Here is a 14,599-nt window from a genome sequence, read left to right on the forward strand (position 1 = left end):
TGAGCATTGATAGCCATCTTTGTGACATTTGAAATATGACCTGCAATACGTTTAATCTCGATCAATCCTCGACACTAGTAGAACTCGCCATCTCCCTCGTCAAATCCAAGTCCCTCTGCAAACTACCAATCTTGTTCTCTAATGCCATCACACAATCAGCCCCGAGAGGCAATCTCAAGTACTCATGTCCTCCCTCAACAGCAGTCAATATCGCCCTCGCAGCTTTCCGAGGATCCCCTTTGACTAAATTCATAAATTCCGTACTGTTACTCATCCCTCGAACCATCTGTTCAACAGCAGTACCCTGATACCCCTGGCTAAACCCTCCATTACCCTGATGCTGAGCAGGCGTGATAATGCGACTCGAAAAAGGCGTTCGAAAGGCACCCGGTTCCACAATCAAGACTCGAATGCCAAAGGTCTCGACTTCGTGAGAGAGAGACTCGTGAATAGCCTCGATGGCGAACTTGCTTGCGGAATACGTGCCTCGAGCTGGTCTGGCGATGAATCTGGAAGGGATATTGGCAAAGGGTAACTCATAGACCTGAAGGTCTAGTTTGATCATAGCACACTCACCCAGCTCCACTGCTCATCAAGACAATACTTCCCGACCTTTTCGCCCGAATTCTTGGAAGCAATGCCCGAATGATGCGAAGAGGACCGTAAAAGTTGACTTCCATCTGTGCACGCACTTCGTCCTCGCTGTTCCAAATCAGCATCTGGGGTTATTTCACATCCTTGTCGAGCATATTCGAAACCGTACCTTGTATCTTCCACGCCGCCAATAAATGCATAGCCGGCGTTGTTCACCACAACATCGATCTCGTAATTCTCGGATATCTGGACTGCTTGGTCGTATGCATCGATGCTGCCAGGGTCCAAAGCAATCCAAGTACCGCCATTTTGTTCGAATTCGGGAAATGTCTGCTGTGCCGATTGTACTTCGCGGGTTGTGCCCAGAACGGCATGTCCTTTCGCCAAAGCTTCGAGGGCAAGCGATTTACCGAGCCCGGAGGAGGCGCCGGTGATAAGCCATGTTTGTTTGAGAGGATCCGACATTCTGGTGTTTTATAGATGCAATAGTTTATTGTTTCAATATCACATTCAGGTGAACACAGTCCGGTTGTGGTGTAGTGAATGTTAATAAAGAACAGCATCGTCACCAACTCGTGGCTGTCATCGGACTTAAGCTTATTAAACACGTTATGACCGACACAGTTTATGGTTTAACCAATTAAATTGGAAATACGCAAATAGAAAGGCACCATTCTTGTCATCACTATGCTACTTGAATCAATACAAGCATCTAGGGTGTCTCCATGCCATACAGCTGCTCTGCCAGTGGCACAATCGACTCCTCCAATCCCCGAAACTTAACCCCGAGCACCCGCTGCGCTTTGGATGAATCACAAGAATAATGAGTGGCAGCAAGGCGCTTGCCAGGCTCACCCAATGGTGCTCTATGCCTTTCTGGTAATCTTCGTCTCATAATATCTGCAACCTCCTGTGTGTCATAAGATCCCTGTGTCACCAGGAAACGCTCATGGTTTGTCTCGGGAAAGGTCAACGCTTTGAGGCTTGTCTCGGCGAGATCTTCAACGTCAATCCAAACTATGCATAATTTCCTATTAGTAAATGACTAACCTTCAATATTGAGAGGAAACATACCGGGCGCCTTTGTCAGAGGGATCTCGCCATCTCGTCCTGCGTTTAACACACCCCAGACAATCTGATTGCTCGCATTGAGTTGTGACAACGAAGAGATTGGGTGAATCATTCTTCCAAATACCATTCCAGGGCACAATGTCACCAATTGATACTGCACTTGATGATCTCGAACATAGTCCCACGCAGTGCGTTCAGCGACGACCTTTGAAGCACGGTATGCGACCGGCTGAAATGTATTAGTCCACTCCTTTGCTCAAAAAAGCGACGATGTGACACTTACCACTGCCGATGCATTCACTCCGTCTTCATATGTCAACGGTGCCCAATCCTCCTCAGTGTAGACGCGACCAGGCTGGAGTCCCAGACCAGCATCGTACACACTAGCAAAACTGGACATGATGACCACGCGTCGAATCGACGAATATTGCTGCGCAGCCTCACAGATAACCCGTGTGCCCTTCACAGCAGGAATCATGAGTTTCTCTTCAAATTCTCCAGGCGCAGCATCATAATTGAACGCCGACGCCAAGTGCATCACAGCCTGACAACCCTCAACCACGGGGCTCAAAGCTCCAAGGTTAGTTGGGTCCTCAACAACTACGAGTTCAAGACTCGCAAGATTCTGGACACCGGCATTTTCTAGTGCTTTGCGCGTTGCGTCTGCTTTTTCAACGGATCGAACTGTAGCTCGGACGCGGTGGCCAGACCGTAGAAGGACTGCGATGCAGTGGGCGGCGATGAAGCCGTTGCCACCGGTCACGAGGACGAGGGAGCCGGGGTCGACTGGGGCCATGGTTAGGTTGATTGGGATATAGTGTTCACAATTCATGATGTGGTCGATTCAAATATCTTATATCAAAGGTATCTCGGCGGGTCGGAGGGTCGGGTGGCCACCCGCGCGGCCGTCGGATAGATACTACCGCAGAGTGCAGACTAGGGTATTAACATGGCAATCGTAGTTGAATTGACTCTACAATATCTCAAATACGAAAAGAAACTTCGATTCATTAAAGCTATATGGAAATTTAACTCAATTTGTGCCAAAGTTACAGTTCCAATTTCATTGCGATTGCGAGCAGAATAGGTTCAACGACTAATACACATAGCGGAAGTTCTCATCATCATGGACATCCTGCAAACCACCCTTGTTCGCCATCTTTGCCTCCATGAAACTTCGTGCTGGCATACCCAACTGATCAGCCCTCTTGTTACGTCTTCCATACATGATTCGCAGCGAGGTGGAGACCACAATTGCCGCGGCGTTGACTGCTACCAGAGTAATTTTGGCAGGAATATACCTAGTTCTGGAATTAGCAAGTTGCCAGCAGGTTATTCTCATATTCTCGGGTTTCTTACCGAGGAGCATCTTTAGCTTGGAATGTCTGGGGACCGATGATATTGGCGATGCTGAAACCGGCGGAAATAATTGCGACACCGGAGACCTGGAAAAGTCAGTGAGATCCATTCAATGACGGGAGCAAGATAACACCCACCTTCATTGTGTAGCCCTTGAAATTCGCGCCAGTCCATGCGTAAATCAGCGCCAAAGGTGCGACAGTCTAGAACGATTAGCAAAATTATAAAAAAGGAAGTCTAGCTTGGTACTCACAGTATTGACCAAATAAATGCCGGCCAAGCAACCACCCTTGTTTGCAGCAGGCAAAAATGACATGAGACAGGACCCAACAAGGGTTGGAAGTAGGAGAAGATCAATGGCCAGCCATCGCGAAAATCCCTTGGCAATCGCATATGTAGAGACCATAGTCGAGACAATGCTGACAATTCCCGAGGGCATGTTCAACAGAGCACTTTCCTTGGAATCATAGCCAAATCCTTTAATCAGAATAGCCGAGAAGGTTGTAATGACACCACTGGGAATGGTGATGAGAATTGTGAGCAGGACCAGCAACCAGGTTTGGAGGTCGGCAAGAGCCTCGAGGACTGATCGCCAGCGGAACACCTTTTCACCCACGCCAGCTTGATCATGATTTAATCTTTCGAAGACTCTCTTCTTCTCGGCTTCGGTGAGGAATTTGGCCTTTGTGGGAGTTTCTGGAAGAACGAAAAGAACCAGCAAAGAGACCATGATGTTGACTGCACCTATCACGACAAACATGATTCGCCATCCGCCGAAGGATAGGTTTGCTGGTGCATGTTGGGCCGCAAACGAGACGAGACCACCAACTATCTGTCCAACACCCAGTCCACAGTACCAGAAACCATAGCGAGGGGTCGATTCAGCTCTTGTATACCACATGGAAGTGTACATCGTAAGTGAAGGTGCTATTGAAGTCGGTCAGAAATCATCTCCTGAAGGAGATTGTATCTTCTGCAACTCACCGATGACGGCTTCCATGAGCCCCAAGAGGATGCGAAGTGCCAGCATGCCAGAAAAATTCTGAACCGCTGAGGAACAGCAAAGGATGATGCCCCAGCAGAAGACATTGGCCCCGAGGACTTTTGAAACAGGGAAACGCTGCAGCAAAGCACCCTGTGGGATTTCTGCCAGGGCATAGGCGATGAAGAAGGCTGTTGCTAGCCATGAGAAATCGTTGCCGTGCATGCCCAAGTCGGCTTGTAGGCCCATCACATTTGCATACTGATTTTGATGGGTTTGAATTAGCATAAGTTTCAATTCCACTCGATCTTCGACATCTTTTCCAGTACTCACATTGATTGAGATCTTGTCAATCATCTGAAGGAAATAAGTCAAGAACATGATCGGAAGGATCTTCCGATCAATCTTGCGAAGTAGTCTCTTGTCATCGTCGGTCACACTGCCCAATGCACAGTCCTCGGGCAGCTCCAGCTTAGTTGCGAACTCATTATTCTTCTTCTCCATCATTGACAAGAGACCAAAGGTGATCCAGACAGTCCTTTGGGGTAGGAGGAGCACAATATGACATGGCGTTGGCCAATGCCACTCTTAAGAAGGAAACGGGGGCCTTGGATATCAGTCCAGACGAGATAATGACCAGCACTGACCAACGTCGCTCAAAGCTTCCCGTTTCCCCAGACCACTCGACCGTGATTAGCATGTACCCAGCCCGCGGGGGAGGCGAAATGACTGATGTGGCAAAGATCAGCCGCGGAGAAGCCAAGAGACGCAGCCGTCGGATAGATAAACTCGCGCGGCGCCAGACTAGCGTGCTCAATCCGCTCTTTGGTTCCAGCCGTCGCCTACCGATAAGAGCGAGCCGTCGCTGGGAAAAGAAGAAAAGTGACACCTGGGTCCGACGCAAAGTGCGATGGCGAGGAATATCTTCACCAGGATTGAGTATATATTTCTAGATAGATCAAGAGCTCGTTGGAATTCATCATGTCAATAATCAACTCTTCCGGTGTAAACATGCCTTCACGTACCGATTCGCCTCTTCAGGTTGCCATTATTGGCGCTGGCCTCGGTGGCCTAGCAGCTGCTGTATCTCTGCGTCGCCAAGGCCATGCTGTCACGGTTTACGAGCGATATGATTTTGCGGGCGAAGTAGGGGCGTCCTTGAGTGCTGCCTCCAACGGGTCGCGCTTCCTCGAGGAATGGGGCGTGGACGTGAAAGCAGCCAAGCCGGTAAGACTGATGGACGAACGAAATTCATCAAAGGAAAGAAAAAAGTTGAATCTAACGCGAGAATAGGTCATTCTCAAGCAACTGATCATGCATAACTGGTCCGATGGTGAAGTGCAGAGCACATACCCATTGGGCGATTACAAGTCCAAATTCGGCACTGTACGCGAGACTCCGTTTTAGCTTCGATACAGAAACTGACAATGACAGGACTATAACAACTTCCATCGCATCGACATTCACAAGCAACTCCTCAAATCTGCCTTTGAAGAGCCCGGCGAAGGACCGGCCTGTGTCTTGAAAGTGAACCACAAGGCCACCGAAGTAGACCACGACCAAGGCATCATCCGATTCGAAAATGGAGTAGAGACATCAGCGGATTTAATTGTGGCAGCTGATGGCATTCGAGTAAGTCGACCAAGTCCAATATACCATCGATAGTTCTAACCATAAACTATGCAGTCGCTCACAAGAGACCTGATCGGCATCGTCCCCGACTTCGAAATGTCCACTTCATGCTGCTACCGATGCATCATCGGTGCTGATAAACTTCGCTCTCTCGGTCTAGACGACTACATCTCAAACGAAGCCATCGAGTACTGGGGCGGATTTGGAATTAACAAGATTGTCATGTCGCCATGCAGTAACGGCGAAGTAGTGAGCTGTTACTGTTTCTATCCGGCATCAGTCAACAACCTCCGCGAGGACGGGTGGAACATTGCCGCTTCACCGCAACAGCTGGTGGATACGTTCCCCGACTTGGATCCCAGGATGAAGACATTGATGTTGAACTCTGAGGATATCAAGATGTGGCGCCGTAGGTTGCAGAATCTGTACTTGTTCTAGCTGATGCTAACACTCTACCTAGTATATCGTCACCAGCCTTATCCATACTGGGTGAAGGGCAAGGTCTGCCTACTTGGCGATGCCGGTATGTCCAAAGAGAACCGACACAAAATCAAGAATGCAACCACTGACAAACATAAATAGCCCATCCTATGATGCCCGACCAGTCACAGGGATCCTGCATGGCCTTTGAAGATGCTGGCGCTTTGGGAATTGTATTCAACAAGAACTTCCGAGAGAACTACAGCGTGTCAGAAGGACTAGCACTCTATGAGAAGCTACGTAAGCCACGTGCTACACGAGTCCAGGAAGCAAGTTTCCGGGCTCGCGAGAATCTGAATGAGCGCATTGGATGGAGCTCATCGGCAGACCAATCGGGGAAGCTGACCATCGAGGAGGTGTGCGGGTATAACATGAGGGATCACCTTGCCGAATTGATGGCTGGAGGAAACTGAGAATTCTGTAAATATGTTGTTAGAGCTTTCTTTTACTAGCGATGGATCTTCAAATGAAACTAATCGCCCATCATTAATATCATATCGTAATACTTGGCCAGGTCTAAGCTATACAAACACGACACCGGGGAATTTGCTATATCGCACCGCAGCCCAATTCAAATCCGTTGCACAAGAAGCACCATTCCACACCGTCTCCAGCAATTGCCGTGCATACTGAATATGGCCGAACCCGAGGGTATTCTCCATGACCATGAGTCGTTCCTTGACCATCATTCGACGCTCCATACTGATACTACTTGATCCAGCGATCACCAGGGGAAAGAGAAGACACCCCTCGACCCGACTAGCGTACGGAACCTGCTGCACCGCGTCCAGAATAATCGTAATCGACCGCTCCACGAATGGATGGAGTGGGTCATATCCCTCAACAACCTGATGCAGCCGCAATCGAATTGCCCATTCAAACGCGGTTGTAGCGCGCTCCGTCTCAGGCTCTAGCTCCGTAATCTGGTCATGGTCTGTCCGCCACTCATCGATCCGAGTCTCCAAATGTGAAGCTGCCGTTCGGAAGCCAATCTCGGATAGCTCATCGACGCGCTTACTCCGGTGATTGGCCAACAGATTGACCATACCCAAAAAGTCAAATAGCGCGGGCGAGATACCGTAGATGGCATCCGTTGATTGGCTGCGTTCTAGTTCGGGCACGCTGTTCCGCCGCAGAGAGGTGGTCAGCTCGGCCAGGTTGTCGCTATTATGCAAGAGAGGCGCTTTGCACCGGGAGATGGTGGACATGGCATCGAGATAGTGGAACAGGCTGATGCAAAAGGTCCACTCATCGGTGGAGACGAGGTTCTGAAATGCGGGGGATTTAAGGATGGCGCTCGCGGCTTTGAGGTGCCATTTCCACACCTTGGACGTGCCGTCAAACAGCTCCGTCAAACATAGTAGCAGAACGGTGGCACAGGCTTCAAAAATGCACTGACGATCGGATCTGCCGAGTAAGCTGTTTACTTGAGTTAATGCTGCCGTAGTTTTAGCTTGATGAAGATCATCCTATCATGGCTGAGAATCACCAACCTTGTCCTTGCCGTTTCAAGGCACAACCCCAGATACTGGGGTAGACTCTTCTCCAATGACACCCACTCAAGCTGAGGATCACACTCGTCACGGCATCGGACGCGGCCGCCAGCGGCAAAAGCGTCACGAGGAATGGGTTCCGATCGGGATCGTGGGAGCGCGATAAGGCCCGCGCCACGACGTGGATGTAGTGATTAAACAGCGACCGGTCCTCTTCTCCACGCAGGAAGGGATTAGTGGAGATTGGAGACCACTCAAGTGGTAGCACGAGGGCTGTCTGTTTGGGTAATGGATGTGGGAACAGCGTGGCAATAAACTCCTCGTCATCTTCCGGGGTGATCGAGCTCAAGGCCAGCGGATCGCCGTCGGAAGGAAGGATCGGATCTGCAGAGGGCGAGACCGTCGCATGGGAATCTGGGGAAGATGACGAGGAGGTGTCGATTGTCTCAGCGGTGCTGGTGGTGGAAAACCATTGACAAGGCAGATTCAATCGCCGGCAGTCACTGCATCGAGGGCGGTTCTCGTCACACTTCTTCTTCCTTGGACCGCGACTCTAGATCAGCATCTGAGTTTTATCTCGAACCGCGCAGCTCCACCGCGGATAAGGGGATTTACCTCGCCTTGCAGGACAAACATCCACCGCGGGACCGCGATGCCCTGGGCCGACGTAGGGCCGTCGCGGGGAGAGAGGCGCCGATTGACTCCTTCTCAGTGGGACTTCGTGGCTTGCACACATGGCCAAGACCTGTCAGGCATCCATTGAGAGAGGTCAGTCTATAGGTTCACCAGTTTTGGAAACTCAATGGCAGCTCAAGGGCCTCGTACGTTTGCATCGCGAACAGGGCTGGTCGCCGTCGCATCGTTGTTTCTAGCGGCGATAAGCCATTAGCGCCATACCATAGTAAATGGAGACTCAATCCTCACGATACGAGCACATCGAGCACAGACTCGACCAGGAGTAGTCATGGCTAGTTGTGTGGGAGACATGGCGTCCACGATAGTCGCAGCCAGAGTAGCATCGCCAACTACCCGCGAAGGAGAGCGGGGGGGGAAGAAGGCAGTCGAAGCGACGGTGTCTCTTTCCTCTGGCCGAGCCTCTTCTTATCGGGAGCTTCCGATCCGACGGGCCTGTTGATAACGAGACCAGTGGAATTGAAACGAAGAGGCGATCCAATTGCCGGGACTAGGACTGGAAATTGGCCCCGCCCGCGGCGTCCATCGCCTAAACCCGTCCCAGTCAAAGTTGGGATGCGGATGCGGGGAAGTTGACAAGGAGACAACCCCGGCACTTCCCCAGGTTCTCGGCAGGTTGCGGTTCTGCATTTTGTCAGTTTAGCTTTGGCGGACGGAGAGACGGTTCCAAAATTATATGGAAATACCTTGAAGAGTGTAATTAGAGAGGACTGTAATCAGAGAGGACTTTTCGAACGAGGGGAAGTTAAACCCCCATTTAGCTTCGACCTTTTCTCCGGCGTTGTACCCAACTGGCGAGTTGCTGGATTGATTCACGTCGCGACTGCATACCAAACTCCAATCGGTATGAAGAAGAATTCCGGGGATCGTCCCTGGTACAATTTGTTGCTCCGAGACAACCCCTTGGCTGTCTAGACTCCAGGCAACGCATTTTAGATGCCTGTACCTGAGTACCTATTTCTTAAGTTTATCGTCACCGATCTAAACTATAGACCTTGACCTGATTTTTGATTACAGGGCAGCCAAGGCTACAGAGAGAGATAGAGTCTTGTAGAGGGATCAGACCCTGAGTAAACACCATGGTTCTCGATTCTGAACTCGATTATACTATATCTCATGGACTTTCTAAGCTCGGTTCGTATAGGCATAGGTGTGCTACCTTCTATGAGAGTCTTCTCCATGCAGTTCCTACGTACCGGATTTCCGATGCCACGTCTTGGCTTTCCCGCTCCGTTTTGGTGCTCAGACTCTCGCCGCTTTTGCTCACGGTGTAGATCTGAGCAAGTCGGATCCACTCACTGAGCACTCCCAACTCTTTCCAAATCTTTGTCCACAAAGACGATTTGTGAAAGCATCGAGGGACCACGGTGAAGCGGACGCTAGTCACAGCGGTGGAATGCATTTCAGTCGATGGTCGCCCCCTTCATCCTCTCAATATCTGGCCGGCTGCCAGTCAACTCTCTACAGTAATTTTCTAAATCAGCTTGACCTCAAACTTCTTCAGACTTGATTCCCAGAAAATAAATCCAGCATATGCGAATTCTGATTAGGGGTTCGTTAAGGCACTTTTATTCTAGACCGCTTTCTATAATAGTTGGCGTAACTTAAAGTACGACGTCAGTACTATGAATGTGTACAAGCATTGCTGCCCGCTCCTCTTCTCTTGTAGTCAGCAATCTGCACAGCGGCTTCCTGTTTGCCGTTATTAGTCCCAGGCCACATTGCTTTTTCGTCCTCAATTATTCACTTACCCACAATGATCTACGAAGCTTGACTGAGCCTCCCCAACTCGAGACTCTGTCTGATCTGTGATGTGATAATGGAGCTCAGATTTCACCACCTCATAGATTGCCGAGAAGGCCGGGCTGTAGGGGTCTCCAATCTATAATCATTAATACTGGTAGAAACCTACGGCGTTTCAGCACCATTTACGTGCTCTAGACCGGTATCGAACTGAAAACAAATCGTAACGCTGTTGATGTTCAAAACCCCGTGCGATTATCTGTCTAAGGGACGGTCTCTGCCTCGACGAGATGGCTGCCTACCTCTGGAGCGAGTTCCAGTCTGAATAAGAACTCTTTCCAGCCGCAGATACGAAATTATCACGCTTGTCTCTTGTTCAGTAATCCCTATGGTACATGTTTGATCGCTGCTGAGGTCGGGATGAAGTCACTACAAAACTAAAGCGAAGCAATATATATAAGTAAAATTCAACGCAAAAGGTTTAGGAGCCCTTACATAGCATGGATAATGCCAGGAATATCCCCCAAAAGTGTCAATAAGATATTGATGCAAAGCTCAGGGCCACATCCTCGTCTAAGAAACACAGCAAGTGGCGGTATTATGACTGCAATCAGTAACAGACAACAATCTCTAGCGCCCAAAATATAATTAAGCTAGGAACGAGAAGAAAATCGAGAAATTGGAATCCCGACGAATATAGGAGGAAGGGAGGAAGATACTCACGACGCAGTAAAAGGCATAGTTCCAGTGTCCTATAGTAAAATATGTGACAAAAGATAATGTGAATAAACTTAAATAACTAAAGAATCTTATTGATTCAAATATTCAGTGAAAATAAGGCAAAATGATTTTCTAGACATTTTATCGTACATGTGGATCATGACATCTTCTATTACGTATTCATGATGCGCTTTAGCAGACATTTTCCAAACTATACTTTTGTTGCGCATTATAGGACAACGTCTATAGGGAGGAATTGATTGTCAGGGTGAAGAATTCCATCGCCAGATATAGATCCCCTCTGAATGTAATACAATACAAGATGGCTGTGCTCTATGTGGAGGCGGAAAGGGGGCAGACGATCTAGCTACAGTGGCGCCGCAAAGTCTGTGACACCCCAAAGTATCTTTCTTCACCGCCTCCTTATAAGGGACATACCGCCCATTAATACTAGTTTTTGAGTGGTGCGGATGCTAGTTGCCAGCAGAATATTAGCGCGATACTTTAGGGGGTCCAGACTTTTGCGGCGCCACTGTAATAGAGCGGTGACCTTAAACAGGATTAGCGTATTTCGAACTTATTTTCCGGGAATCAAGTCTAAAAAGTGTGAGGTCAAATTGGATTCGAAAACTGCTCTATCTGCGGCATAGATTCTCTTTTATTTATGGACAACTGGTGGCTCTTAGAAAGGCTGCGATAGCTGGAAGATCATGAATAAGGTACGGCGTAAGGAAAGGAGCGAGTCTCGCTGCCATATTTCGCGTACCCCAAGGCGATTCCCCAATACGGCTGGGTAAGATGGCAGCGAGGGGCATAGAGAACAGGCGATTTCTTGTAATAAACGGTATCATAGGTCACATAATTGTCCTGTAGAAATTGGTCTCTGAAAATAAAATGGGGAGATCTGTGACTAAATCGAATACAGGTTAGGGTATTTTAACACAGGGCCCGGGAAACAATTTTTGTTTGTTCGTACGGGAATCTGTTTTCGACTCTCACTGTATCTCCCGTAGAAGTCCTACCCTGATAGTGGGTCCAAGAGTCAGTAAGGTCAGCGTTCTCCGGATACTATTCATGATAGTAGTGAAGCTTCGCATAGAGATTCAAACCGTTTCCTTAAGGTTGTGTGGAATTCGCCAAATTTATAACCGAAGCAAGCCTTGTTAAAGAAGACCTCATAAAGAAAAATTTAAGTACCAATCTAACATAAATAGTAGCGCCACGATTATCCAGAACGTCGGAGATAAATAGGAAAGGCAAGGTTGTATCAATTTACCTACCTTTACAATATTAATTATATATATCATAATTATATTACCTAAAAAAATACTATATCTCGTAGAATCTTCAGCAGAAGAAAGGTATATTAAACAAAAATATAAATCTATAAGGCCAGTACAACGGAGAGGAAGCATTATATACATAATTCGATATCCGAAAATAACCCCCGCTGCTAAACGGAACAGCTGCCTCACGACTCTATAAATAAGTAGGAGATCGCCTAATTATTAAAGAGAAACATAACTCTCGTAAAAGTATATAAGGACCGCACTAATATATCAGTATATACAGTATATAAGTAAAAATCATAAAATATAGTTATCCTACGATCTATACTAGACGATTTAAATATATCCCGGATAGCCTAGGCTAGTAAGCCCTAGGTAGTTTTGGTAAACACGTGCTACTGGGAGAGACTGTGAATTCACTCATCATCTATCGAGGTCCACCAAAATCACCCTCGATTCTTCTCCAAAAGTAGGCCACAGTACGCTCACGATTGCCGAGTTCATATGCACCGTTCCAAGAAGCAAAAAATCCAGCAATGCCGTCTCAATCCCATTGTCAAACCAAGGCACCACCATTGAACTGGCACACATATGCCAGCTGGTGAAGAGCACAGAGTGCATGATCAGTTTTTCGAGGCCTCCTCCTGATCGTTGGTGTTGCAATTGCCACTACTGTTGTAGTAGTAGGAGGCACCATTCGAGTCAGGCGGAGTGTACCAGGCTTCACCCTTGCCAGTGTTGTAGTAAGTGCTGCCATCGGAGTTGGAGTAGTAGTAGGAACCATCCCTACCCGCCATCAGTCAGTATCAAGATCTGTATTTCCAAGGAGGCGTAGTAGGTACTGGTTAGAGTAATGGTAGGCATTCTGGTTCACGGCATCGGATCCATAGTCACGGCTGCAATAGTGGTTGCCCTGAGAAAGATCAGCTTAATGTTCATTTTCCATGAGCACGACTAGTGGTCTTACCTGGCTATTGGTGCCCGAGTTCTTGTAGGTGTAAGACGCACCCTTCTTGTCGGTAGGCATCTTGTCGCCGATGAAGTGGTACGCGAATAGAATGAAGAGTGATTATGGGTGGTTGGTGGTTGTAGAAGATGACGAGGAGGAATCAGAAATGACAAGTCGAAGATTAAAAGGACGAAGGAGGGCAGTGGAAAGAAAGAAAGAAAAAGCAAGGAAACTACTGGAAAGTCTCGTGGAGGAAACTGCCATGCAAAGGCAAACGTCAGAGTGAAATGCTCTTTCAGGTTGGATCTAAACAAACAATCACGCTAACTCGCTAACTCTATACAGCAGCACCAGATCCCCAACAAACGCCAGTCTTTAAAACTGGCCTGTCTCTGTCCAAATATAATGATCATTTACCACTCGTTCTTCAGCACCAGACGGAAACGTGCCTTGCCATCACTCATGTCCTGGATGGCCTGGTTGGCTTCCTTCATGGGGCGTTCCTCAACCCACGGCTTGACCTGCTTGGCAACAGCAAGGTCCAGCATCTCCCGAATCTCATCAGGGCTACCAATCAACGAACCACCAAGCTTGATGCCCTTGGCAATCAATGCAAAAGCTGGGATCTCGAGGCCGCCATCTTCGGGGGCACCCAGCTGGACGAACGTACCGCGAGTGCGCAGCAGCTGACAATATCCCATGATGGGCATCTTCGATGAGGACACAGTGGAGATGATCAGGTCCAGGGACTGAGCGTGGTGCTTCACCCAGTTGGCGTCGTCATCAGTCGCGATGTAAGCATCAGCACCCAGCTTCAGCGCATCCTCTCTCTTATTGGCCTTGCGAGAGATGGCGACAACACGGTCGGCACCCAGGGCCTTGGCGAAGAGAATACCAAAGTGGCCCAGGCCACCAACGCCAACGATGCCGACCTTCTTGCCAGGGCCACAGCCGTGCTGACGCAGGGGAGAGTAGGTGGTGATACCACCGCAGAGCATGGGCGCGGCCTCGGCGGAGGGGATAGCATCGGGGATCTTGATAACAAAGTGCGACGGAGACCGGTTGTACAGGGAATAACCGCCATATGACTTGCCACCGTTGGCATACGTGCCGTTGTATGTGCCAACCATGCGGTTGCAGTGTTGCTCGAGACCGTTGGCGCAGGCCTCGCAGTCGCCATTGACATTCAGGCAAGATCCACTCTGTGCACCGACGCCCACGCGGTCTCCGACCTTGATATCTCCCTCAGCCTTGGAGCCTACTCGCACGGCAACTCCAACAATCTCATGTCCAACACAGCACGGGTAGGTAGTAGGTCCCTAGGTCTCGATGATTAGTTCTCATGTTTGCAGCTAACCATCACCAAGGAGTATCTCTCCCACTTACCCATCCACTGCGCAGAGTGTGCAAATCAGAGCCACAGATACCGCAGTGCGTCACTCGAATATCAATGTCGGTCTCTTCCCATGGCTTGGGCTCGAACTCTTGCCAGACCATCTTGCCCTTGGCAGCCTCCTTGTCGAGGCCCATCCATCCCTCGAACTTGTAATCGGTGGATCCCATTATGAATTGTGAAGATATGTATTCGATTGAA

The 14,599-nt window shown here is 48.9% G+C and overlaps 7 protein-coding genes across 7 annotated transcripts; 1 reads left to right on the top strand and 6 right to left on the bottom strand.

The window, feature by feature from the left end:
* Positions 1-61: 61 nt before the first annotated feature.
* N7458_005891 (SDR family oxidoreductase) lies at positions 62-1,059 on the bottom strand (the record flags this gene model as incomplete). Its single annotated transcript, XM_056909273.1, has 3 exons — positions 62-509; positions 577-702; positions 764-1,059. 3 exons carry the CDS (start codon positions 1,057-1,059, stop codon positions 62-64), a joined length of 870 nt encoding a protein of 289 aa, XP_056764977.1.
* A 247-nt stretch (positions 1,060-1,306) lies between these two features.
* N7458_005892 (uncharacterized protein) lies at positions 1,307-2,461 on the bottom strand (the record flags this gene model as incomplete). The annotated part of the gene is made up of 3 exons (XM_056909274.1): positions 1,307-1,611; positions 1,669-1,894; positions 1,949-2,461. 3 exons carry the CDS (start codon positions 2,459-2,461, stop codon positions 1,307-1,309), a joined length of 1,044 nt encoding a protein of 347 aa, XP_056764978.1.
* Positions 2,462-2,761: 300 nt separating this feature from the next.
* On the bottom strand, positions 2,762-4,513 carry N7458_005893 (uncharacterized protein; the record flags this gene model as incomplete). Its single annotated transcript, XM_056909275.1, has 5 exons — positions 2,762-2,966; positions 3,025-3,110; positions 3,162-3,227; positions 3,278-3,951; positions 4,009-4,513. The coding sequence occupies 5 exons, from the start codon at positions 4,511-4,513 to the stop codon at positions 2,762-2,764; spliced, it is 1,536 nt and encodes a 511-aa protein (XP_056764979.1).
* Positions 4,514-5,017: 504 nt separating this feature from the next.
* Positions 5,018-6,531, top strand: N7458_005894 (uncharacterized protein; the record flags this gene model as incomplete). Its single annotated transcript, XM_056909276.1, has 6 exons — positions 5,018-5,233; positions 5,300-5,392; positions 5,441-5,638; positions 5,693-6,047; positions 6,099-6,161; positions 6,221-6,531. The coding sequence occupies 6 exons, from the start codon at positions 5,018-5,020 to the stop codon at positions 6,529-6,531; spliced, it is 1,236 nt and encodes a 411-aa protein (XP_056764980.1).
* Positions 6,532-6,639: 108 nt separating this feature from the next.
* On the bottom strand, positions 6,640-8,598 carry N7458_005895 (Zn(II)2Cys6 transcription factor; the record flags this gene model as incomplete). The annotated part of the gene is made up of 4 exons (XM_056909277.1): positions 6,640-7,537; positions 7,608-8,164; positions 8,246-8,356; positions 8,509-8,598. 4 exons carry the CDS (start codon positions 8,596-8,598, stop codon positions 6,640-6,642), a joined length of 1,656 nt encoding a protein of 551 aa, XP_056764981.1.
* Positions 8,599-12,679: 4,081 nt separating this feature from the next.
* On the bottom strand, positions 12,680-13,083 carry N7458_005896 (uncharacterized protein; the record flags this gene model as incomplete). Its single annotated transcript, XM_056909278.1, has 3 exons — positions 12,680-12,842; positions 12,899-12,969; positions 13,024-13,083. The coding sequence occupies 3 exons, from the start codon at positions 13,081-13,083 to the stop codon at positions 12,680-12,682; spliced, it is 294 nt and encodes a 97-aa protein (XP_056764982.1).
* Positions 13,084-13,418: 335 nt separating this feature from the next.
* N7458_005897 (NAD(P)-dependent alcohol dehydrogenase) lies at positions 13,419-14,568 on the bottom strand (the record flags this gene model as incomplete). The annotated part of the gene is made up of 2 exons (XM_056909279.1): positions 13,419-14,324; positions 14,392-14,568. 2 exons carry the CDS (start codon positions 14,566-14,568, stop codon positions 13,419-13,421), a joined length of 1,083 nt encoding a protein of 360 aa, XP_056764983.1.
* Between the last annotated feature and the right edge of the window lie 31 nt (positions 14,569-14,599).

This window comes from Penicillium daleae (genome assembly GCF_028827525.1).
Source record: "Penicillium daleae strain IBT 16125 chromosome Unknown utg000006l_segment0_segment0, whole genome shotgun sequence".
Taxonomy (NCBI): Eukaryota; Fungi; Ascomycota; class Eurotiomycetes; order Eurotiales; family Aspergillaceae; genus Penicillium; species Penicillium daleae.